Source organism: Apodemus sylvaticus, chromosome 15, assembly GCF_947179515.1.
Source record: "Apodemus sylvaticus chromosome 15, mApoSyl1.1, whole genome shotgun sequence".
Taxonomy (NCBI): domain Eukaryota; kingdom Metazoa; phylum Chordata; class Mammalia; order Rodentia; family Muridae; genus Apodemus; species Apodemus sylvaticus.
Genome location: NC_067486.1, coordinates 66,607,100 through 66,631,115, shown reverse-complemented (window position 1 = coordinate 66,631,115; position 24,016 = coordinate 66,607,100). Strand labels below are relative to the sequence as shown.

Genomic DNA, 24,016 nt, shown 5'->3' with positions numbered 1-24,016 from the left:
GGCATGTGTTGCCAAGCCTGGGTCCCATGAGCCTGCTCGACGGGAGCAGAGAACTGGTTCCCTCTAGTTGTCCTCTGACTACCATGTGAATGTTGTGGTGTGTGTGGTGCGTGCGAGACACACACACACACACACACACGGAAAAGGAAGAAAATACTGGAAATCAACCAAAACCGATAGCAATATTTTTAGGGTATAGAATTATGTTTTTTTTTTTTCTTGGTGGTTTTACGTTTTTTATATTTGCCTAAATTTCTATAACGGCTGTGAGTTATTTTTATAGTGAAGCATTTCAAACATAATAGTGGAGAAGAAAATGGAGAAATTAAACCACACACGTGCATTGTCTGCCATTAGTGAGTGATCACTCATGGCCAGGCTCCTCTGAGTCCACAGAGACCTTGTGTCCTTATCATCCGAGTGGTATTTCTAACCATTTCCAACGCCTAAGTGTCTCTTCACTGGGTCTGCTCCCCTTGGGCCGGATTAGAAGCTCCTAGTCCTGCCGGCTTAGGAAGGACAAAGCTGGAGTCCTGTGTGCTTGGCTGGCTCCTCGTAAGGACCAGAGTTGCCTGGATAGCCCGTCCTGCAGCTAGCATGTGCGCACTTCTGCTTCTGTTGACCTTTGCTTTCGGTGATTGGTCTGAGAACAGGCCTGACTCAGCATCGAGGGCTCTCTTTGGCTCTGGTTTCCCTGGGTTGGCCCACTCTTTATCAACTTGTGGGCCTGAGGGTTATGACATGGCTGTCTTTAAAGTCTAGCTCTAAGGCATGTGCTGTATTTCTTAGAAAGAGGATCTTGGCAGAAGATAAGGGAAATATCTGCTTCTCTTTGGGATTCTACTCAGGATGAGGACTGTGCTTTTACTAGTGGTAGTGGTGTGTGTGTGTGGGTGTGTGTGTGCGCGCATGCAACCCCACCCCCTCCACTGCTGCTCAGATTGCTGTCGGAGGCGGCTAACAGTGTTTACAGCTAAGGGACCACTCTTAGGCAAGCATCGTTTTCTAATGTAGTATCCACAGGTGGGGTAGGATTGGAGTGTGCACCCTTAATGCTCTATAAGCCTATGGTTGAACTTGTTTATGCTTGTTCTGGGTCACAATTATGGTTTCTTTTTTTTTTTTATCAGTTTTATTGTTTCCCTTGGAACTTCCTAGAAGTTGGCTCTAAGTTGCGTATTCCTTATTCTAAAATTATACAGTTTGACGCGTGGCGAAGTTGTTCAGACTGGAGCTATGGTTGCTTTCCTACTTTACGAAACAGGAAGCACCCTTGACCTCTGAAAGATGAGGGGAGGGGAGGGCAGGGCAGTGAGTGTGGCCTCTGTGCTGTGGCTTCCAGACTCCCGTTCACTTTAACTACGCATCGGTGTCCTCAGGAAACTATTAAAGTATTGGATTTCCCAATCTCTCTCTGACTCTCTGTCTCTTTCTCTCTCTCTCTCTCTCTCTCTGTGTGTGTGTGTGTGTGTGTGTGTGTGTGTGTGTGTGTGAGAGAGAGAGAGAGAGAGAGAGAGCACACGTCTGGAGGTCAGAGGATTTCTTTCTACCTTGCTGCATGAGGGTCTCTCCTTTCTGTGCCTATGCCGAGAGCTCCAGGCTAACTGGCCAGCAAGCTTCCAAAATAAGGCTTGAAAAATAGACGCAAGTCTAAGATCTACAAGAAAGTAGACAGGTCCAAAGAGGCCAAGGGGTGATTCTGCTGCTTCTGCCTCCCATCTGGCCTTAGGAGTGCTGGAATTACAGATGTACCCCCATACCCCTACTCCACCACACCCCCGTGTCAGGTTTTTAATGTGGGTTCTGAGTCAAATTTAGGATGCCAGGCTTGTGTAGCTAGCTAGTGGTTTTACAAGTTGACCATCTCCCCTGCCTCCCCTCCTGCCCCCACTCTTCTGCTCCCCCCCTCAGGTGCCGGGATTAAAGGAATGCCTCTGCATTCCATCCACAGTCTTGCACACCTGCTGGGCTCTTGCACACCTGGGCTACTGCTTCCTGTGCTTCCCCCTCCCCCCACCCCCAGCGCTCTTTCCTTCCCTTCCCCAGTCCCCCAGGCTTTCTGTCCTTATTCTTTTTTTTTTTTTAAAGATTTTTATTTATTTATTATATATAAGTACGCTGTAGCTGTCTTCAGACACACCAGAATGCTGGGAATTGAACTCATAACTCATAACCTCCCGAAGAGCAGTCAGTGCTCTTAACCGCTGAGCCATCTCTCCAGCCCCTTTCCTTTTCATTCTTAATAGAATTCACTGCTGCAAGCACGTTCTGCCCCTCCTCCAGCCTCCTGCCTGTTCCCATCCCACATCAAGGGTGGTGTGTTTGCTCCAGATAGCAGCCCATTGCTGGCGCATTTCACCCACTGTGCATTCTCCACTAAGGCTTGGTCCTGGTGTTTGTTGTACATTCTATAGATGCTAACAAACGAACTGCCCTCTTCCTTTCACAGTGTTGAACATGGCTTCTTCCCCATCCCCAGAGTCCCATGCTCACATATCATCCCTCCCTAAACCTCTTCTTAAACATCAGTGTGTGTGTGTGTGTGTGTGTGTGTGTGTGTGTGTGTTTGGGGTGGTTCAGAACTGGAAGACTGGAATTTGAACCTTGGACCTGCAGCACGCTGTCTACCACCACGTGAAAGCCCCAGCCAGCCCTTTGCCCTGCTGCTCGCTCCTTCCTACAGTTCTTCCGTCCAGCTTGGGCTCCGCTGTGAGCCCGCACCAGAGGCATCCGCTGTGCATTTTGGGGTTTGGGCTTGAGGTGGCTGTTTAGAGCCTGAGTCACAGACAGCTAGCTCCATTCCTCAAGAAAAGAAATACTGTGGTCTCACTGAATGTAACCGCAGAGCAGAATTTTTTCCCCAAGTATCTCTCCTTGCGAAGTATGATTAGAAGCAGGAAAAACAAACTCCTCGCGAGAACATGTTTATTGTTACAAAGTGACGGAAACGGGCCTGAATGTCAATGTGGTTGGTCATTCGGGAAGCCAATCCCACAGTTAAAACTTGGTTTCCCCCGGGGGCCTGTGGAAATTAAGATTCTTTGGTCCCTAAACTTGGATCTCCTGTGGAGTCTGTCACTGGCCAATCAGGCCATCTGCCTCTCTTTCTTCCCTCCCTCATCCCCAGCACCTGTTCCCTCCTCCTCCTCCTCTCAGTGCCTTCTGGAGTTTCAGAGACAGCGTTTGGTCGTTAATCTGAAAGTCTGTTGAGTGCTTACTGTGTGCATGTGCCTCATGTGAGGTGTCGTGAGGGGCTCGAGGGTGAGGTGGCCACAGGTCTGGCTCTGTGAACTTAAGTCTACTTGGAAGACAATGCGAGAACAAGATCTAAGGTGCTGCTGGGCATACTGGCCTCTTAGGACCCAGTAGGTCAGGGATAGCCCTCCCCTCCGCCTCCTCCAAAGGTTGACTTGGGCCTTTACCACCCACCTTTCAGGCTCACAACTGTCTGTAACTCTAGCTCTAGGGGCCTGACTCCCTCTTCTGACCTGCAGGCACCTGTAGACATGACGTACGCATACATACCTAGAGGCAAACACACATACATGTAAAATGAAAACTTTTTAAAAATGCAGGGGTAGTTGGAGGGACGGTGCTAGGCATGGGAACAGTATCCTCTGTTCCCACGATACTGTGAGAAGTGTGTTAACTGACTTCACCTATCACAGAGGAGGGGAAGGGCCCCTCTAGCTGGAGAAGACTTGTGTGTAGCCACAGGGAAGCAGGTTGGAGTCCCAGAGTTCCTGGTAGGGAAGAATTTCTAACAAGGATTGCTGCTTTGCTCCAGAGCGGCTGCCCAGTGAGGCCATGAGTGGGTGTGGTCCCTGGGCCCATTGGCAGATGCCACAGAAAGATTCCTGCACCAGAGGGAGGCTGGCTGACGCTGGGGTTCTTATGTACTTCAGTAAATACACATCCTTGAGTATGTGCTTTGTGGTCCCATATGTAAGTAAGTTATCACAAAACAGGCCTGGGGAAGCTTTGTCTTACTGTGAGCCCACTGGAAGATGCACCTGACGTAGGCTATGTCAGGGCCCAGTCAGGACTGTGGGCTGTGTATTTACTCCAAGCTTGCTTGTTTATTTGAGATAAGGTCTTATTACGTAGCCTAGGTTGGTTGTGTAGGCCTCCTGCCTTAGCTTCTCAAGGGCTGGGCTAACTGGCATCTGCTGGCCTAACTGTTGTGTTTGTTTTGTGACTGGCAATTGAACCCAGGGCCTGGTGCATATTAGGCTCAGCTCTGCCACTGAACTATTTCCCCAGCTCACAGAAACAATCTTTCTTAAGTGTAGTGGCCCATGCCTTTAATTTCAGCTCTTGGGAGGCAGAGGCTGACAAATCTCTTGAGTTTGAGGCCAGCCTGGTCTACAGAGTGAGTTCCAGGATAGCTAGGGTCTAAACAGTGAGATTCAGTCTCCAAAAATCAAAAAAAGGAAGAAACTGTTTTCTCCTGGTTTTCCCTGTCTCCCCTCCCCTCTCCTCCCTCCCCTTTCTTCCTACCCCCACCTCTTTGGTACTTTGCATAGAATCTAGGGCCCCCATGATGCTAGGCAGGTGATCTGCTGCTGAGCTTCACCTCCTGCCTTCCAGTCTGTTTTTCCACCCAGTCACTGCCTGGTGACTTAGACTCGCAGTAGCTGCCTTGAGCCTGTCCCCTACTGTTCTCCTCCGTAAGCTCCAATTGACCATGACCACAGCCATGACCTCTCCTACACACACTAAGTTTATTTGCTAAGCACAGCTTGCTTTGAACTGTGTCTTGCAGCTCTCTCTGCACGTCACACTGGTTGGGTTGCAGGTGCAGTCCTGAGGGGAGTGCCTCAGGAGAGCTAAGAACAGGAGGGCGGATAGGATATTTTCTCTGTCCTTTGAGGAACCACTGTCCTTGTCAGACATTGTAACCTCTGAGTGACTCCTTCCATCTTCAAGAAAACAGATTGTACCACAGGCTAGAGACCTAAGTCTCTTGACTGCATCCTCAAAAATAGAGAAGCCCAGTCCCGCTGCTCCAGTCATTTCTCCCAGGCCTAGGCTCTCTGGGACCAGCTGCTGGAGATAAATACGCCAGCATGTCTGTCTGGGAGTAAGCCAGCTTTTATTTATTTTCTCAGACCGGGAAGGACTGGTCTCCCACTCGCAATCCCTTGTCCTTTTTATGGATGCTGAGAGAGGTCAGATTATGGGAGCTGAGAGGTGAAGCAGGCAATATTTTAGGAGAGATGAGAGACAACGGAGTCCAGTGGAGAAGCCGGGTCACGAAAGGGTTATGGTCACTGCGCTATGAGTATATTTTAAGCATGTGGGAAGGAATGACTGATGGGACATTTCCCAGAGAGGGTGGGATTTACGGGGCTGTGTTTTCTCAAGGAGGGAGGAGCCCACCCTCCTTGGGGACAGTGAGATCAGAGGCTGGAGGCTTGAGGTTTAGGACAGAGAAGAGAGCGCTGGCTGATGGCCATTCTTCCAGGGCTGTGGTTCATCTTAGGAGCCAGGTGAGGAGGGGGCCGTTGTTGGTCATTGTTGGTCTCAGTGACTAAAGAGGCGAGGTCACCCAAATGGGATGTGGAGTGAGAGGGTGGACGCTGGAAGTGGGCCGGCAGTGAATTGGATCCAGATCTAACCGGCAGAGAGAAGCCAAGTGAGCCTCAGTCCTGGCCGCGCGCCAGGTCGCTCGTTTGGTCCAGCGTGCTTCCGCTCCACCCACCTTTGACATTTTCGTCCGAGGGCCGACCTCTGTCTGCTTAATGACCTCAGTTTGTTATACATGGTTTGTTTACCGCTTGATTTTACTCAGAGACGCAAAGAAAGGTTTAGCCAGAAACATGGACCGACCCTTTAGGAAATCTTAAGGAAGACAGCACTCAATGTAAAAATTAGGAGAGGCAAATAAGCGAAAAAGAGAAACGTGCGCAGCGTTCCGCTCTGAAGAGAAGGCCGGGGATTTGTGCCTTAGAGACAAGGGGGAGCTTTTGGCTCCTCGGCAGTAGCAGTGGTGCCAATGAGTACCAATTACCCCCTCTTTGCCACATTGCAGGTCCATGGCTGCTGCCCTGTGTGTCATTTGGGTTAAACCTTTCAACCACTGCGTTTTATAAGCAACCATTACCCTTCTCTTATAGCCGAGCAAGCTGACGTTGGCAAAAAAGAAAAAAAAAAAGAACCTCACTCAAGGTCATACAAGCAAAAAGATGGAGCAGATGTGGGGCTGGCCCCAGCTCCGCCAGCACCTGACCTCAGTCATGCAACTGCTGCCAAGGGAAAGCGTTGGTGCGTGACATTCCTAGTCCACTCCCGGCCACCATCGGCATGCCCGTGGAATGCACTGCTTTTAAATCTCACTCAGAGCCAAACAAGCCTTCTTTAAAACGGTCCGCCACTGACGTATCGCTAGCATACAGAAGCTGCACACTGAAAGTGTATGGGTCGGCACACTCTTTTTACTTTGGTTTTTGAGATGGTCTCATACATGTAGCCCAGGCTGACTTCAAACCTCCTGCTTCAGCCTTGTGAGGGCTAGGATTACATTCCAGAATGCTCAGGCCTCCACTTGAAAGTTTTGACGTGTATAGTATATTTATGTAAGAAATGATCATCAAAACCAAGACACTATCCACATTGTGAGAGTTTATCCAGGAATGATGCTCGCCCCCCCCAAGCCTGACAACCCGAGTCCGATGCCTAGGTCTCTCACCTGCATGGTGGAAGGAGAGAACCAGCTCTCACAAATTGGCCTTTGGCCTCCATGTAGGTGCTTGGCGGGCATGCAAGTCCCCCAACTCAGTCAACAAAGCTACTGGACGTATCGTTTATACTTGTAAGTTTGGGCTTGTCATTTCTCTTCCCTGCATCTCCGCCAGGCAACCACATATTGGCTGTCACTACGCATAAGATCTATTTGCAAAAATTTTATATACACAATACATTCATTCATTTACTTGTTTATTTATTTTGGCTGGCCTGTTTGACCTTGTGCAGTTATTCCGAGATTCCTTCTTGCTGGTAAATATATCTACTCATTCCCTTTGTGGCTTAGCGGTATTCTGCTGCAGAGCTGTCCAGCCATTTATTTGGCCATTCACCTGCTATGGACTTAGGTTATTTTCAGTTTTTGTCTATCCTTAGGAATCCCTGTGAATGCCAGTGTTCTTATTCTTTTTAATGGATACATGCTTCTGTTTATTTGGGGTTGATACCTGGAGTGGGTTAGTTGGCCTTATCATAAGCGTTTAACTTGTTAAGAAATTGCCAGTGCTTCTCTGGGGCATTGGTGTCATGTTATAATGCTACAGCAGTGTTGTGGTGGTCTGGGCCCTACACATCCTCGTCAGTGTTTGTGGTCTTTGTTTTGACACCAGGTGTATCGGTTGCTTTTCTGTTGCCGTGATAAAACACTATGACCAAAAGCCGCAGCTTAAGGTAGAAAGGGTTTTATTTGGTTCTTACAGTTCCAGAGGGACAGTCCATTGTGGTCAGGGAGGCACAGCAGTAGGTGGCTGAAACCGGAAGCTGGCTGTTTAAATCTTGTCACACAGGAATCAGGGTGAAGCTTTAAACACTCCCTCACCGGCAGGCAATGTCCTTCCTCTAAAAGGCTGCACCTCCTAAAAGTTCTAGAACCACTCCAAACAGTACCAGCAAATAGGGGCCCGATAGTCCAATACCCGTACTTCTGGACCTGTTTCTCACTTAAATAGAGTCTCGCTATGTCGTTCAGGCTGACCTCAAAGTCATGAGCTTGCCTCAATATCCTAAATGCCAGGATTGCAGCTGTGTGCCATGTGTTCAACTTAACTTTGTCCATTTTAACATGTATGTAGCTATGGAGTAATTTATAGTCCCTATACCAGTTGTGTGGCTTTACTACCCAGCAATAAAAAGAGGAGAAATGTAACCTGGTTAATCCTGGCCCTTGCACAGTGATTTAGAGTCCCGTTATAGTTTCCTTGATGTGCCAAGTACTTTCCAGATACACCGTGTATAAAGACGCAGCACCAGGCCTGTCAGCTTCAGTTCTGTTTTCCAAAGACTGAAAGAAATGAGGGGTTTTCATTGGGCTCTGCAGTTGGAACAAAGCAAAGACTTGAACTTAGCTTCATCCCTTCCAGAGATACTGCACTATAACTCCCATGGGTGGCTTGTATCATAGTTCAGCAAATTCCTTTAAAATGAAAAACAAGCGGGGCGGGACATGGTGGCACATGCCTTTAGTTCCAGCACTCAGGAGATAGAGGCAAGCAGATCTCGGTGAGCTCTCCAGGCTAACCTGGTCTATAAAGTGAGTCCAGGAGGAAGAAGAGGAGGAGGGGGAGGAGGAGGAGGAGGAGGAGGAGGAGGAGAGCCTGTTGTTTAGTTTTGTCTTTTGTCCTAAATGTGGAATACCAAAATGAAATTTTCAAAACAACCCTACAAGCAATCAGACAGCAGACAGTTTATTTTGGATATAAATACCCTGGAGTCACCCTGTGACATCTCCAAGCTGAAAGTCTGGGTGGATAATTCGTCAGTGTCCTAACCCATCCTGCGACCCGACTCTGGGCCAAGGCCATTGACACCACTTACTGATCATGAGCCCAGTTAATAGGAAATAGAGTTACCCTCATTCTGGGGGCAGTGTCTGCTGTAGCCTCTCCCTTCCTTTCAGCAAGCATTGAGTTTGGGATCGGGCAGTCACAGGCTACACAGTGCTGTACTGGGCTTTTTTCTGAGTTATCGCCTTTGCTGTGCACACAGAGCTTCCTCTCCCTGTATAACTGGGTGATTTAACTCTGTGAGTGAAACACAGGCTGTGTCAGTCTACCTTGAGAGTAGAGTGAACTGGTCAGTGTGCTCAGCTATGGGATGGCAGTGTCTAGCCCGTTTTATAGAGATTGGCCAAAGTGAGGAGGGGTTAATAGAATTGTGGATGTGCTCAATAAAAGTGAAGTATTTTTATGTTTGTTATACAGATAAGGGAAAAACACTTTCTAGGTGACACATAAATTGGTCAGGGTTACACAGGGAGTCAGAAACAGTAGGAGAACTCCATCTTAAAACACTCAAGTTCCATGTTGTCTGGCTTCTTGCTAACCTGAGCCCTCATCTGGTTCTCTCTCTCTCTCTCTCTCTCTCTCTCTCTCTCTCTCTCTCTGACTACAGAGAAACTGCCAAAGGAAAAATGGGGCCTGAAGAAAGCAAAGAGCAGCATTCAAAGCCCAGTGTGGCAGCAGCACCGCTTGTAGTTTGAAAAATAATAGGAAAAAGAGGAGATGACCCAGATCTAACTCCGAACATATTATGTGACACTTTAATCTCACTATCTCATGCTGTTTTGAAATAGAATTCTGTGTTTCTTACACGGTTTATAATCATACCACAAATACCCGAGTCTTTGTTTCCACTGTGTATAATTGGTTGCACATCATTTCAGATTTTTTTTATGAACATCAGTTTACTTTCCCATTCCCATACCACATCTTTTCATCTTTTCTTACTACTGATAAAATGTGGTCATGCGTAATTTCACGGCACTCTTGTGGCTGGAGTCCCCTCAAATAGAACCATGGAGTTGACAGATAACTACTTAGAGCTAAAGTTTTTTCTTAAAGTCTAGCTTATTGAGGGATAATTTATGTAGTGTGGCATTCACTCTCTGTAAGTGTGTACATACACACTCAGAAGGTGAAAACCAACAGAGCAAAAATCAGAACCTACCGGGATCCTGGCAGCCTCTCTATGGCCTCTTCTTCTTCCGGCTCCTGTCCCGTGTCCAGCTTGTCCTGGCATAGCTCTGAGGGGCACCAGCTCCCAGATGTGGGCACCTCTTTGCCGTGCTCTTTTCTTCTCTTTCTGCCGATGTTTCCTTTTCTGCTTCCTCCTTGTTTCTTCTGTTTCCTCAGTGTTCTCTTCATCCTTCCAGAGCAGCTTGAGTTTCGTGCAAATTGGGAAGGCCTTTCTCCACCTCAGCTCTCTTCCTCCTCTACATGCCCATCCTCCCCATCCCCCTCCTCCCCATCCTCATCCTCCTCTTCATTCTTGTAGAGGATTATCTTGTGCACTGTGTGGAAGCATCATCTGTCAATAAAAATCCTATTAGAAAAAGGCAGGCAATAGAAGATGAGACATCCAGTAGAAAGAGAGGATTATGGGAAAGAATCAGAGGCAAGTAGATTCTCCCTGGACTCTGAGGGGGGTGAATGTATGAAACTGAGAGGTAACTAGCCTTATGCAGACTTACAAGTTTAAACGGGATAAACTAGTGGGAGCAACCCAAAGCTTATGGCCTAGGCATTTATTCATAAATAAGTCTCAGAGTTGTTATTTCCAGAGGAGGGGTGCAGGTGCAAAACCCTAAGCCTACACATCCCTTGTTTTCCTCCTCCTCTTCCTCCTCTTCTTCTTCTTCCTCCTCCTCCTCTTCCTCCTCCTCTTCCTCTTCCTCCTCTTCCTCCTCCTCATTATAGTCATCCTCCTCCTTCTCCCTCCTCCATTCTCTCCCTCCTCCTCCCCTCCCTGGCTTCCATTAATATTGTATTTGCTTGCATTAACACTGTCATGTACGTTGAAGCTGCTGTTTTTTTACTTAAAATGAGTGTCTTTAAGAGCTGGAATAAGCTTTTGGTAGATCTGTGACCTCCCAAGGATCTGGCACACAATAGGAGATAAAGTAGCTGTTTATTAGATAAAAGTTACATGACTCTAAAACTGACTCCTCTTAGGTGACCACTCCTGCCCACAGCAGGCCTTCCATCTTCACTGGTGTTTTTGAATTCCTCCCCCCCCCCACCTCTGCTTTTGACTTTATGATATGTCTCTTTACCCATGCTGATACCGAAGGGAGTAGGGCAGCATCTTAGTTGTCCAGATGATGAGTGAGAATGGGCGGTGCCCCAGCTCCTCATCTGCTGTTGATAGCTTTTAACCTTTATGATGTATGAAGCTCACCTCCGTGAGTTTTCTATCTTAACATCTGTAGCTAGCGCTTGGCAATGTCTAACCCTCTCTGTAGTCACCAGCGTATTTCCGGATGCCCTGTCACCAATAGTAAAGGAGTGGCCACACATTCCGGCTCCGGATGATAATTCCTGAGTGGTTCTGTGTGGTGGCTACAGTGGCTGAATATGAGCAGTCAAGAGCTCCCCCCTGCCATGCACTATATTTAGCTGAGCCTCAGTCTGGATAATCCTGTGAAGTGAAACAAGTCCCATGTAGTGAAACAGTAAGGGAGAGAGAGCGCATCTGCTGCACTTTTGGCATTGAGGTGATTTTGGTGAGGATTGGAGAATTCGCTCGTACTGGGAGAGATGGCAGTTCTTACCAGATCCTCAAAAGGGAGAGCCATCTCCAATGGCAGGGCCGTGTGGATGCTTTACTGAATGGTCCCTGTCTAACTGGGCCTCAAATGTGTAACCGTCATCTTGTACAGTCTCAGCCAGTGGTGTGATGAAGGCGTTGGGGTGGGCTCAGGCTTGTTCTGGAGGCTGAAAGGGAATCTTCCAGAGGTGTGGCCCTTGGGTGAAGTCAGAGGTGTGGCTCTTGGGTGAAGTCAGGGAAGAGTGGGTACCAGTGGATAGAAGAGGATGATACCAGTGGGTGTCCAGGCACATGGGCCTGTGTGGACAGAGCTTCTCATTGGTGCCACTGTGGCGTGGGTTTAAGTGAGAAGTTCTGCTGCTGTGGGAAGGACATACCTCTCACTCAGACTTGGAGCCCTACAGCCAGCTGGTGTCTCATATGATGGCCTGGGCAGGTTTGTACAGGAAGGCTATACCGCCTCCATCTTCTCCCACCCCACCCCATCTTCTGTCTTTCAGGAGAAGATTGGATGGCGAAAAGATGCACTGCACTTGCTGGTGTTCACAACAGACGACGTGCCCCACATTGCACTGGATGGAAAACTCGGCGGCCTGGTCCAGCCACACGATGGCCAGTGTCACCTGAATGAGGCCAACGAGTACACTGCGTCCAACCAGATGGTGAGTGCCGGGACGGCTCCTCTGGCCTTTCCTTGTACCCGTCACCCATCCCTTCCCGGAAAACTTCCTCCGCCTTCAGTGCTTGTGCTGTTCTCTCCGTTCTGGGGATCCAGGTTTACTCATTATTTTGTCTTCTCTCACTAAGTTTTAAAACCTCCTTAGGAACTAATTCTTGTTAGGGATTTCTGTAGTTGGTTCATCTCCACACCGCTGTGTACCTAATGGGAGCTATCTCATTGTAGGAAGGGGTGGCCTGGGAGCCAAATGGCTCCTGTGGAGGTGATCTGAAGGCAGTGTGGAGCCTGCTTTCTTGAAGGGGTCACAACTGGGCTAGAGCTAGAAGATACCCAGCCCAGCAAGTACTAAGATTCTGCCACATTTTTTAATGCAGGATTTTAAAGAAATGTATACCTTCTTGCCCAAATCTATTTTAATATCTGGCTAGAGAGCAGTTCTTCCCAGTTTGCTTTGCAGGACAAGCCCATTTTCTCCAGCTTCAGGTGATCATCTAAGCTTTCCGGATTATTCAGGAGTGATGGAGTCTCAAGAAAGGCCTTTTAACTATAGGACCTCACCCAACTGCAATCCCTGTACCAACCAGGGTTAAATTGCCTCCTGTCTTTCCTTTCTCCTCATGTGGCTACCTCCTTCCTCAATCCCAGCCTGATTCCAGAGAGTGGTGGCCTCCTTTGCTTGTTGTGAGCCATGAGCAGGAATTGGTTACCTGAATGTTGGGCATAGGAAAAGGAATACAGGGCAAGGAACAGCCATAGGGAAGGGGTACAAGCTAATGGGTGTATCCTGGTGGCAGATGGTAGAATGTGGCGGCAAATGGTTCTTCCTGGAGCCACAGTTATCCTCATCCCTCCTGAAAGGATGGGGAGGGATACAGATCGCACCTAGAGATGCTAGAGGGGCCTTTCTAGTGAGCATCGCTTCCTATAGCCTCTTGGTTAAGGATCTGCCCATGGACTTGGTTATTGGGCCCTTGGTTAATGGGGCACCCAAGAGAAAGATGCTTTTCCCAGGGTCTTCATGTCTGCAGGTCACATGTCAGTGTTGCAGCTGGTTGGCATGGTTACACTCTTGACTTTTGCCTTGGCCTTAGGACTATCCATCGCTTGCCTTGCTTGGAGAGAAGTTGGCAGAGAACAATATCAACCTCATCTTTGCAGTGACGAAGAACCACTATATGCTCTACAAGGTACTCTTGTGTGTGGGCTGGAGGGTTGGGGAGGGTAGCCTGATCTGCCACTCATTCTGACCCATAAAGCCAGTTAGAGATTAGAGTGGGAGTGGGCGGGGTCAATGGAGCTGCACTTAGAAGTAATAAGAAAACTCTTGAGTGGTCATGTGGTCATGAACATCTTCACCAGGAGTTTTAAACTATGTTAACTAATTTAACTCAGAGAAATACCTCAGAAATGTTGAGAAGATGGATGGAGACACAGGGGTCTATTCCAGTGGAGAAGGAAAATGTGAAATAATTCTGTACAAAGGGAACTGAGACGCTGGGCAGCCTGTTGTTGGTTACTACCACACACAGCTAACTCAGTGTTACAGCTGTCTCTGCCTTCCTGTGGAGGGTGGGAGACAAGGAGTGGCCCAGCATGGCAGGTCTCCCCAAAAGTCAGTCAGTGACTGAAACAAGAGAGCTATGGGGCTTGTTGCATTCAAGTCTTTTCCCAGGTTACCACCTAGGCCACCATTTGGCAATCACAGTGAGCTGCAAGTGGTACTCACAAACTCCTTAGAGAGTAGTGGAGGACCTCAGTCTACCCTCTGGCCTTTATGTGCTGCTCTCAAATGTGCACACACAGGCACATACACTCAACCTCTTTGGCTATGTGAGCTCGTGTGAGCTAAGTATAAACCTGGCTCACCCTGGATGCCCTCTGTACATTGTGAGCATATAGGGGATGCTGTCAGGAATCCCTTGATTATTCTCTAAAGAATTTTTGTTGGATTTGTGTCTCAAAGGCCCCTGCCTTACGAGTTATGAAAATTTCACAGTATCTTCCTTGAGTCATGGATCCTCTCTGAGCTTGAGTCTATTTTAGGTGATAAAATGGAAGATGCTTACTTTTCGTTTGGTGCAAGATCATGGGTTAAAGCTTGTCCACTACAAACCACATTCTTAGAAGGACTAAGTGCAGAAGCTGTACTGGGCCTTGTTTCCTCCTTGGTTGGCTTCAGTCTCCTTCCTCAGAATGGGTTGGCCTGGTCAGCCTGAGAGTGGCAGGAACTCTGTCCTGTGTTCAGAGCTGCACGTAGGAGCCGTGCTGGTATCAAAAGGTCTTTAGTAGACACCCGTCGTATGTTGGCTCTCTACTGAGGAGATAGGCTGCCCTCAGATGCTTGGGGAAGCAGTCCTTTGTGCTCCTGGAGAACACACTGAGTCATCTGGAAATGAGCCTGAGATTACCAGGAATGGTGGTGAGAAGGTCCCGGGACCTTAGAGGGTGGACGGTCACTTGCTGTCAGCCCTGTGCTCCCTTTCACAGCCCCCTGAGTGTACTTCTCTCACCACTTTTCCTTGCCTCTCATTGGCACCTTCTCCAGCGTGTGGTCTGGGAGAGCGGCAGAGCATGGTACTGACCCTTCTCCACTCTTGTCCACAGTACACTCTTGACTCTGACGGGATGGAGGGTGTCTTAGTGAGGGTTACTATTGCCGAGATGAAACACCATGACCAAAAGCAATTTGGGGAGGAAAGGGGTTATTTGGCTAACAGTTCCACATCATAGGTCATCACTGAAGGAAGCCAGGAGGGGAACTCAAATAGGAGGAACTTGGAGGCAGGAGTGGATGCAGAGGTCATGGAAGGGTGCTCCTCATGGCTTGCTCAGCCTGCTTTCTTATGGAACCCAGGACTACTAGCCAGGGATGGCCCCGCCCACTGTGGGCTGGGCCCTCCCCATCAATCCCTGATTAGGAAAATGCTCTACAGGCTGCCTACAGTCCAATCTTATGGAGGCATTTTCTCAATATAGGTGACTCTAGCCTGTGTCAGGTTGACATAAAATTAACCCTCACAGAAGGCAAAATGGTCTTACTTTTTGTTGTTGTTTTGTTTTGTGTTTTTCCAAGAATTTTACAGCCCTGATACCTGGAACCACTGTGGAGATTTTGCATGGAGATTCCAAAAATATTATTCAACTGATTATCAATGCGTACAGCGTAAGTCCTTGGCTCTGACCTTCCCCCTTCCAACTCCCCACCCCCATCCCACCCCTTCTGAAACACTGAGGCCTGGGGCTGATAGAGGTTTGAGTGGAGACTTAATTCTGCCTGCAACCCTTCTATTAGGGACCCCTAGTGTTTGAGGTGTCGCCAAGTCCCCTACTCAGGTCCTCCATGTCTCTGTGTCCTGTGTGGAGTTGGGCATCAAGGAGAATTTCTGGCTAGTTGCCTCTCATATTCCCTCTCATGAACTGTTGGAGTTTGGGCTCTTCACAAGTCCTAGCTTACCTCATTTCTCTTGTGAATTCTGCTAAAGCCAGAATTTTCTCTTCTTCTCTTCCTCTACACTATAGCCTTCATTTCTATCTGGGTTGCTCCGTCCACCCTGAACCCTTGAGACAGGCGCTCTCTAACCTGGCTGTCCTGGAATTTACTGTGTAGGACGAGACAGGTAGAGAGCTCTGTGAGATGAAGGCTTTTGGAGAAGACAGAGCTAAGGAGTCGCCTCATCTGAGCTATGCAACACATTTCTCAGTTTAATTTAGGGGTTCCAGCAACAATATCAGGGCCCTTGTAGTTGCTCAGGGAAACTGGATTCACTCTAGTTTCTAATGCAGCCTAAAAAGATCATTTCTGCCAACCCCACTCTAAGTGGGTACCCCACTCTACGCCTAGCTCCCCAGGTTCCAAGATTTTCACTAAAAAACAATATATATACACAACAAATCAGGATCAGGGGAAATGCTACAATTTACACAAAGAATACTTCTAAGCCATACGCACAGGCAGGCTGCTCTAGTTTGACTCCCAGCATCCACATGGAGGCTTACAACCCTCTATAACTCCAGTTCCAGGGGATCCAACACTCCCCTCTTAGCCTCCACGGGCACCAGAGCACACCACTGTGCTTGCTGGTGCTGGTTGACATTTTCATCACTGCCTTGATTTGCGGTGGATTTCATGAGTCACAGCCATAACTACGTGTGGGTCTTGACTTTGCTCCTCTGGACGCTAGCAATGGATCTGTGGGGACACTGGAAGATCTTGGTCAGAGTATACATTACAGATGAAGTAGTTGTGGTCTTTGGCTCTGTCTGACTTGTGTCTTTCACAATGCAGAATTGTCAGCTCTTAGATTTATATCCTTTTCTAGCTGGGCCAAACTCACTCTCTGCCCAAGGGTGTTTGGCAGCATGGAGTCTCTCGCAGAGTACTGCAGAGGGAAGATTCTCTTCCAGGGCTGAGCCCTGAGTCTGAATACAGAAACATCATTCCACGCTTATGAAGAGAGACACTTAAGACAAAAAGCCCAGGGGCCTCTCTTTAAAGTGGGAGCGTGCGGGATGGTGTGCAGACCACTAGAGCAGCAGCGGAGGGTGACGTCAGAGCCCGCGGTGGGTTCTGCCCTAGCAGAGCACATGTTTCTCTTTTGGTTGTTGCCATAAAGTCTGCTCCAACCGCTCCCCTCCCCCCACAGCTGGGCCGACAGAAAGCAATTGCAGATGTGACCTAACGTGACACAGGGTCTGTAACAGAATCGCACTTAGGGGGCCTGCATTCTTGACATTGTCGGCTTTTTCTGGGGTGGGAGTAAGAAGCCATCTTGAGGGGCAGAGCTGGTAGCAATTGAGTAAGTTCACGAGGGGCACGTGAACGGCCTTGTGCATAAGAACCGGTTCTTGTGCCTTTGAACTGCTGACGCATCTTGCACTTCATTCTTTTCTGTCAATAAATACATCTTAGGGGGCTAATTGTGGCCAGCACTGTATGTCACATGGCAGCAGGACATTGGAACTAGCACAGCTCTGCCCTGCAGGACCATGCGGTGTTTCAAGGAAGGAGGACCCTTGTAGCTGTGAGGTGGGGCGACCGGGTGATTCATACTTTCCCAAAGTCAGTGGATTCTGAGGGAAGAAGCCTGTGGGTATGGGATCAGCCTGAGCTCTGGAGGCCTGCCTCAGCAACGGGCTTTTGGGATCAGCTTTTGTTGCCATACATGAGGTCTGAGCTAAATCTTCATAATTCCTGCCATCTATATATACAAATATACGTGCATATGTGTGTGTATGCATATCCCCCCTTTGTGTATGGGTGTCTAAATGTGAATGCATGTGTCAGTTTTCTTGGAGGCCAGAGGAAGGATTAGATTCCCTGGAGCTGGAGTTACCTGCTGTTTGAAACTGCCCAGTGTGGGTGCTGGGGACCAGTTTGAGCTGTCTTGAAGAACAGTCAGGATTTTCTTAAGCCCAGCCGTTCCTCCAGACCCTATTAGCTGTCTTCAAAGATTTCATCACCATCTGCCCAGTCCCTTGAGGAAAACTGTTGTTCAAACGTCTGTACTTTGGTTCATGTATTCATTCAACAAGACGTGTGCTGTGTCCTGGAGGGAGAAGGCACATATATGTTCCTTCGGGTTCGTGGCGCACTGAGAAGGCAGATCTGTAAATAACTAATTACATTCAGTGGAAGTGTGTAGTATGTGTTGATGTGGCACTTTTGTGACCTTTGCAATTAAGCGTGGCACTCTGAAGAGGAAAGTGGCTTTCAGAGGGTTAGTATTTTTAGAGTTGTAGCAACACTTCGACAGTTTGTTGCAGAGAGACCAGTTTTTGTGGAGTATTTTCTGCAAGCTGTGAATTTGTTGGGAAAACTGCATATTTCATGTATTCAAGCTTAGCACACATTCCAGAGTTAGGGGGCTAAGGGGAGGGGTGGGAGATCTGCAGAAGCTGGGGGTGCTTTGGCTTCTTGCTTGTGAGGCAAGTTGGCTCAGTGTCTCTCAGAGTAAGTCCTGCTGTCTGTAAGTCCTGCTGTCTGTAAGTCCTGCTGTCTGTGTTATAAGCAGATTTTTTTTAAAATGCTTGATAAAAATATGACTTCTAAATAGTCATAAAGTTACTTCAGTTGGCCTCAGCTCCTAAAGCTATATCTTTCATAGGGACTTTAGAGACAGCATTTTATTAAGTAGCCCTGGCTGGTCTAGACTCGCTATGGAGATCCACCTACCCATGTCTTCTTAGTGCTGGGATTAAAGGTATGTGGCATCACACTTGGCTATTACTTAAAGGGTTGTTGTTGCTGTTGTTGTTCTGAGACAGGGTTTCTCTGTGTAGCCCTGGCTGTCCTAGAAATCAATCAGTAGACCAGGCTGGCCTTGCACTCAGAGATCCACCTGCCTCTGCCTCCCAAGTGCTTGAATTAAAGGTGTGTACCACCGGTGCCTAGCTTCTTACAGATTTTTTTTTTTTTTTAAGGGCAGAATAGCTCCTCAGGGGTAGGATCTCCTGAATCCCTCCTCCATTTATGGCAGAGTTATGATTTGCTGAAATTTGTACAAATTTTGTTCAGATAACCATAGTTGCCTCGAGTTCCTGAGTGCAATGGCTACTACGGAACACTCAGGAGATAACACTTCTCCACGTTTTTTCGCATCGGTTACATTCTTTCTGCTCCCTTGTCTGTCATGTTCCCTCAGCCTTGAGGGTGTGGTAAGGTAATACAGATATCCTACTCAGGGCTGAGAACTCTGAGCCACACTCTGAACAGTCATGAGTCTCTGTATCATCTCCTGCGTCCTGTAGAAGAAGCTTCCTGACCCAGGTTGAGTGCAGTCCTTATTTACGGATAAGGCAGGATGACAGCATGACCATTTATTTAGCAAAACAACAATAGTATTTTCTCTACTCATCAAGGGTGGATTCTAAAAGCCGAGAGGTATGTAAAGGATTCCGTAAACCTAGTATAAACTAACCATGCCTGAATATCTAACACCCAGGGAAGAAGCAGATCATGGTTGGGCTTGTTGCTTGCAATTTCAGCTCAGAAGCCTGAAAGGAACAGGATTACAGAGTTCAGAGTCAGCCTAGACTATCTAACAAGACCCTGTCTCAGAAACAAAAATATACAAAGAAAACACAGCCAGAGCAGAACACTGCCAGCACAGGCAAGTCCCTTGCAGGCCTCCTTCTCTCGATATCCCCTAAGGGCAACCATTAGTTCTGCCTGTTGCTGAATTTCACACACGATAGCTTCTCACTTAGTAGCAAGGATGCACTCTGAGAAATACCTCATGTCAGGGAGTTATAGCATTGTGCAGGCTAAGAGTATACAGCATGTTAACCTAGAGGGTGAATGCATTACGTTGTTATCTCGGCTGTCTGCTCCTGCCTTTCTCTCCTAGGCTGCAAACCTCTGAGGCTGGTACCATACTAAATACACAGGCAGTTGTAACAGTGGTGACCATTGTGTACCTGAATATATAGAAGGTAGATTAACATCACTAAGTGATATGGGAAGTTTATAGCTCTCAGGATCTCATGGGGCCACCGTTATATGTGATCTACTGTTTATTAGAGAATAAACCAATAGAGTGTGTCTGGCTTTGAGCAATGTTATACTCTTCATGGTCACTTTACAGGCCTGTGTTTGATACATTGTTGCTATTGTAAGTGCTCTGCTAGGTGGATATTCTGTGGTTTACTTAACTCTATTGTACTATTGGCAGGCCTTTGGAGAGTTTCCAGATTCTTGCTCTTAACATGCTGTAGACATTCTTGTCCCTGCCTCTTGGTGACCTGCGCATTTCAGTTGTGTATAATCCTCAGAGGAAGCTAGAACTGAGATCAGCCTGAATTTTAGAATACATTACTTATTGGTTTTCTAAAAGCCTGTATCAGCTTCCACTCCAGCCAGCAGTATAGGACTCCAACTTCTCCCCAAACTCCCAGTACCCGCTACTTTCAGTCTTCCTTCCTTCCTTCCTTCCTTCCTTCCTTCCTTCCTTCCTTCCTTCCTTCCTTCCTTCCTTCCTTCCTTCCTTCCTTCCTTCCTTTTCTGTGTCTTTGTGTTGGTCAGTGTCTTGAGCAGCTAAACCCCAGAGAAGAAGAGTCGACTCTCAGATAATGTAGTTTCAGACTCATGGGATAACCTCATCTAGTAAGGGATGGGTGTGAGTGTGAAGAAAGGCCAGATGGACCTTGGATGAACTGTCTTTGCAGGATAGTAAGGTGCTAGCCAGGGGGGCAAGGCAGGAGAAGAGACACTGGGCAAAGGGGCTGCTGTCCTGAGTGTGATCATTTTGCACATAGACCATCACCAACCATTCCAGGCTCACAGAGGGAGGCCCAAGCCATATCTACCAAGATGGTGTATGGGAAACCTCCTGAGGTTAGGAGAAAGAACGTGATATAAGAAAGCCATCATGGAGAACACCTCACTTTGGCTGTTTCTAAGTACTGTGGGCTTTCTTTTCTCCCTTTGTTCAGAGCATCCGGGCTAAGGTGGAGCTGTCGGTGTGGGATCAGCCAGAAGACCTTAATCTCTTCTTCACTGCTACCTGCCAAGATGGTGTATCCTACCCTGGTCAGAGGAAGTGTGAGGGTCTGAAGATCGGGGACACGGTAAGTTCTCACTCCTAGTTTATAAGAGTTCTTGTTTGATTGGGCAGTTATTCTCCGAATCTGACAACTTTGTAGCTCTCTGGAATCCTCTAGAGACTTGCGCTCTGCCTTCTAGTCCAGCATTTTTCCCAAGCTGCTGTGCACTTTCTGTGCAAAGTCTTAGGAGGATCGGTTACCGAGCTCCAGTCCACAGACCCCTCAGTGCACTGCCAGCTGACAGTTCCTCAGTGACACTGGGCCCTTGGTGCTTTAGCCATTATTGTTTTAGCTTGACACGAATCCAGTCAGGTGGAAGAATAGTGCCAGGAGTCTAGGAGATTTGGCTTCTATTCCTCATCTTTTTGGGAACGGATGAAGATAATCATCCATGCGTCTCACCTTATTGGATGAGCCTGAGGGCTACCTGCAGCCATAGAGGGAACAGAAGCCTGTCACATAATGGATATAAATGATGTGTGTAAAGGTAAGGATGCAAAGATGTGTAGTCAGAAGCTGAGCATGGCGGCACATCGTGAGTCAGGGAAGGAACATTGTTTTTGACATTAGTCTGAATAGCCTATATAGGGGGACCTTGTCTTCCAAAAAGATAAAAGATGTAGCAGTGATGACAAACAAAGATTGGAAAGGAAAGCACTGGGGAGCTTTTATGAGTGGTGACACCACTGTGTCCATGGTAACACAGGCTCTCGATGGTGATTGGAGGATTGTCCACACACCTCCTGGAGGTCTGCTGTTAGAAGCAGACAGACTATAGAGACCGTCCCAATGTCATTTTAAACTTTCCTCTTTTATTTATTTATTTTTAGGATTCATAGTTTTTATTATTTTATTAATTTATTAATTAATACCACAATCCTTTTCCATCTTCTCCATTTTTTAAAAATATGTATTTATTTTTATGTGCATTGGTGTTTGCCTGCAGCATGTCTGTGTGAGGATGTCAGATCCTCTGGAACTGGAGTTACAAACAGTTTCCAGCTGACATGTGGATGCTGGGAATTGAACCTGAGTCCTCTGGAAAAGCAGCCAATGCTCTTAACCACTGAGCCATCTCTCCAGCCCCATGTTTTTTTTTGTTGTTGTTGTTGTTGTTGTTGTTGTTGTTGTTTTTCTGTTTTAAAAAAATTTTTTTTTTTGTTTTTACTTATTGAAAAGGGAAGTAAAGGGAAGTAAAAACACTTTGTGATAAATTAAAGACTTACATGGAAAATATTTCAGATAAACACATTAAAATTGACAATTTTCATGGAAAATTAAGCAGTAATGTGGTAGACCTTTAAAACATTGCTAAATTAATTGAAATATGGGATCGAAACATTTTATGATAGAATTGAAGATTTTTGTGGAAAATATTTCTGATAAAATTGTAGAAAAATGTAGAAAAACATGTTAGAATTGAAGATTACCATGGAAAATTTTATATAGATATACTAATGGTAGGTATAAAAGTATTCCTAAATTGATTAAAAGTGGAATTATAAACATTTTCTGATAAACTTGGAGATTTACATGGAATTTCTGATAAAATTGAAGAACTATATAGAAAAACATGTTAAAATTAAAGATTATCATGGAAATTATATAGATAAAATGATAGGCATAAAGATAATTCTAAGTTGATTGAAGGTTGAATTCTAAACATTTTCAGATAACAATCAAGATTTACATGGAAAATATTTCTGGTAAAATTCAAGAAATAAATAGACAAACATGTTAAAACTATTTCATGGAAACTTTTACATAAAAATGGTTGATATAAAAATTCTTTCTAAATTAATTGAAGGTGGAATTAGAAACACTTGTGATAAAATCAAAGATTTACATTGAAAACATTTCTGATAAAATAGAGGAAGTATATAGAAAGACATATTAAAATTGAAGATTATCAGCCAGGCGGTGGTGGTGCATGCCTGTAATCCCAGCACTCTGAGAGGCAGAGGCAGGCAGATTTCTGAGTTCAAGGCCAGCCTGGTCTACAGAGTGAGTTCCAGGACAGCCAGGGCTATACAGAGAAACCCTGTTTCGAAAAACAAAAACAAAACCAAAAAAAAAAAATGAAGATGATCATGAAAAATAATGCAGATAAAATGGTAGACATAAAAGAAATTACTAAATTAATTAAAAGGGGAATTACAAACATTTTCTGATAAAATTGAAGATTTACATGAGAAATATTTCATCAGTCTATGTCTTTTTATTGGGGAGTTGAGTCCATTGTTGTTAAGAGATATTAGGGAATAGTGATTGTTGCTTCCTGTTATTTTTTATGTTATTTTTATGTTTGTATGGGTATCTTCTTTTGGGTTTGTTGCAAGAAGATTACTTTCTTGCTTTTTCTAGGGTGTAGTTTCCCTCCTTGTGTTGGCATTTTCCATCAATTATCCTTTGTAGGGCTGGATTTGTGGACAGATATTGTGCAAATTCGGTTTTATCATGGAATATTTTGGTTTCTCCATCCGTGATGATTGAGAGTTTTGCTGGGTATAGTAGCCTGGGCTGGCATTTGTGTTCTCTTAGGGTCTGTATGAGGTCTGCCCAGGACCTTCTAGCTTTCATTGTCTCTAGTGAGAAGTCTGGTGTGATTCTGATAGGTCTGCCTTTATAAGTTACTTGCCCGCCGGGCGGTGGTGTCGCACGCCTGTAATCCCAGCACTCTGGGAGGCAGAGGCAGGCAGATTTCTGAGTTCGAGGTCAGCCTGGTCTACAGAGTGAGTTCCAGGACAGCCAGGGCTACACAGCAAAACCCTGTCTCGGAAACCCCCCCCCCCCAAAAAAAAAGTTACTTGCCCTTTTTTTCTCTTAATGCTTTTAATATTCTTTGTTTAGTGAATTTGGTATTTTCATTATTATGTGCTGGGAGGATTTTCTGTTCTGGTCCAGTCTGTTTGGAGTTATGAAGGCTTCTTGTACATTCATGGGCATCTCTTTCTTTAGGTTAGGGAAGTTTTCTTCTACCATTTTGTTGAAGATATTTACTGGGCCTTTAAGATGTAAATCCTCGCTCTCATCTATACCTATAATCCTTAGGTTTGGTCTTCTCATTGTGTCCTGGAGTTCCTGGATGTTTTGAGTTACCAGTTTTATGCATGCATTTTGCATTTTCTTTGACCGTTGAGTCAATGTTTTCTATGGTATCTTGAGCAGCGGAGGCTCTTTCTTCTATCGCTTGTATTCTGTTGTTGATTATTGCATCTGTGACTCCTGAATTCTTTCCAAGGTTTTCTATCTCCAGAGATGTCTCACTTTGTGATTTCTTTATTGTTTCTACTACCACTTTTAGATCCTAGATGGTTTTGTTCAGTTCCTTCACTTGATTGTGTTTTCTTGTAATTCTTTAAGGGATTTTTGTGTTTCTTCTTTAAGGGCTTCTGCCTGTTGGCCCATGACCTCCTGTATTTCTTTAAGGAATTTTTGTGTTTCCTCTTTAAGGGCTTTTACCTGTTGACCGATGTTCTCCTGTATTTCTTTAAGGGAGTTATTTAA

The 24,016-nt window shown here is 46.3% G+C and overlaps 1 protein-coding gene across 2 annotated transcripts in view; it reads left to right on the top strand.

The window, feature by feature from the left end:
• Itgb5 (integrin subunit beta 5) overlaps positions 1-24,016 on the top strand; it is a 115,664-nt gene that overhangs the window by 52,688 nt on the left and 38,960 nt on the right. For both annotated transcript variants that reach the window (XM_052158115.1, XM_052158114.1), the window contains exons 6-9: positions 11,790-11,951; positions 13,060-13,155; positions 15,042-15,131; positions 20,399-20,533. In XM_052158115.1, coding sequence (XP_052014075.1) covers positions 11,790-11,951; positions 13,060-13,155; positions 15,042-15,131; positions 20,399-20,533 — 483 coding nt within the window. The remainder of the gene's footprint in view (positions 1-11,789; positions 11,952-13,059; positions 13,156-15,041; positions 15,132-20,398; positions 20,534-24,016) is intronic.